This window comes from Sturnira hondurensis, unplaced genomic scaffold (assembly GCF_014824575.4).
Source record: "Sturnira hondurensis isolate 20B ecotype Veracruz unplaced genomic scaffold, ASM1482457v3 Scaffold0023222, whole genome shotgun sequence".
Classification (NCBI taxonomy): Eukaryota; Metazoa; Chordata; class Mammalia; order Chiroptera; family Phyllostomidae; genus Sturnira; species Sturnira hondurensis.
The window spans coordinates 1-1759 of NW_028095853.1; the positions used below are offsets into that span (position 1 = coordinate 1).

A 1759-nucleotide genomic window follows, 5' to 3' on the forward strand; every position below is an offset into this window, starting at 1 on the left:
CATCACTCCTGGGAACCCGGAGGTGGTCAGTCAGCACAACACAGCTGTCCTCGCGGTGTCAAGGGGGTGACAGGTGCAGGGTTAAGGTGGTCACACCGAGTTAAAGTGACATCGGGTGCAGAGAGCAGGACACTTCCTTAGAACCCATAGGACGGACAGCGACGTGCGGAGGGGGCTGAGAGGTAGGTGAAGAGTCAGGGGGATGAGGAACAATAGTTAGAGGGGCGCCCTAAACTACCTCGTTTTTCTGTTGACCTTGCTAAGCCATAGCTGAACTGGCCTCACCCAACACTGGGTGTAGGAGGAGGGCTCAGGGCGGGGTTTGGGATTGCCCCAGGCCTGGATACTCATGACGCCACCTCAGCTCTCACTCCCATTGGGTACGCGAACTTGAAGGCAGCCAATCAACGTCCGTGGTTTCAGGTATACTATTCTCACCAGTAACAACTTGTCAATCTTCCTGACCATCCCTAAGATCTGGGTCATGGGGCCCCGACCTCTGCTCCTGCTGCTCTCGGGGGCCCTGGCCCTGGCCGAGACCTGGGCGGGTGAGTGCGGGGTCGGGAGGCGGCGGCCTCTGCGGGGCAGGGGCGTGGGGACTCTGCCAGGGCGCAGGATCCCTGGCCCAGACCCCAGACGCCCCACGCCCGCCGCAGACCCTGGCCTCCCCTTTCCCCGGCCCGCTGCGCTCAACGACTGCCCCCTATTCCTTCCTCCCCGACCGCTGCCCCTGCCGGCCCGCGCCCAGGCCCGCACAGCCTGAGATACTTGCACACCGCCCAGTCCGGACCCGGCCCTGGAGAGCACCGGTACAACGGCGTCATCTACGTGGACGACACGGAGATCGCGCGGTTCCACAGAGACACCGCGAGTTCCAGGCTAGAGCCGCGGGTGCCGTGGATGGAGCAGCGGTGGCTGGAGCAGGAGGGCGCAGGGTTTTGGGAGGAGCAGACGCGGGAAATGCAGCACAACGCACAGCGGAGCAGAGCGAACCTGAACCAGCTGCGCGCGCACGGCCACCAGAGTGCACATGGTGAGCCCCGCGCATACCGGCCCGGGCACTTCCCCCATCCCCATGGACGGGCCGGGGTCGCCCCGAAACTGTGGGACCCGCCGGTGTCCCGACCACGGAACAGCCCGGGAGTATTTTCACTTGGATTCATTTCGGTTTAGGGTTAGTCACCAGGGCAGTGGGGCGGGCGGGACTGTCCTACCTGCCTGGGTAAGTAGCCTGTGCTGTCTGCGGGGCGGGGTCAGGGTCGTCCACTTGGCAGGAAATGACCGGCTGCGACCTGGGGTCGGACGGGCGCTTCCTCCGCGGGTTCAGTCAGTTCGCCTACGAGGGCACCGACTTCCTCACCCTGAACCGGGACCTACGATCCTGGACCGCGGCCTCCGGGATCAGCTGGAGCGACGTTGTGCGGGTCCCTGTCGCGAACCTTCAGACGGTCTTCCTGGAGAACACGTGTGTGGCCCGCCTCCACCTGCTCCTGAAGAAGGGGAAGGAGACCCTGCTCCAAGCAGGTACCAGGGCGCGGGCCTCCCCAGGAGGGGATCTGTGGGCTGGGGCGGCTTCCTACAAGGAGAGGAGGGGAATGGGGGAGTGTCAGAATGTCTCTCCTGCTCAGGAGAGGGGAGAGCCCCCAGGTCTCCTTATTCTGTGACTCACCCGTGGGCCCAGATTCCTCTAAAGGACAGTGAGGGACTCAGCCTCTCCCTGAAACACCCACAGTGGGTCCCTCACACCCTGCAGCACCTG

General features: G+C 64.2%; 1 protein-coding gene across 1 annotated transcript; it reads left to right on the forward strand.

Moving 5' to 3' along the window:
- The first annotated feature begins 484 nt into the window (after nucleotides 1-484).
- LOC118980727 (H-2 class I histocompatibility antigen, Q9 alpha chain-like) lies at nucleotides 485-1729 on the forward strand. The gene is made up of 3 exons (XM_037037376.1): nucleotides 485-552; nucleotides 657-1033; nucleotides 1258-1729. The coding sequence occupies exons 1-3, from the start codon at nucleotides 485-487 to the stop codon at nucleotides 1662-1664; spliced, it is 852 nt and encodes a 283-aa protein (XP_036893271.1). The 3' UTR covers nucleotides 1665-1729.
- The last annotated feature ends 30 nt before the right edge of the window (nucleotides 1730-1759 follow it).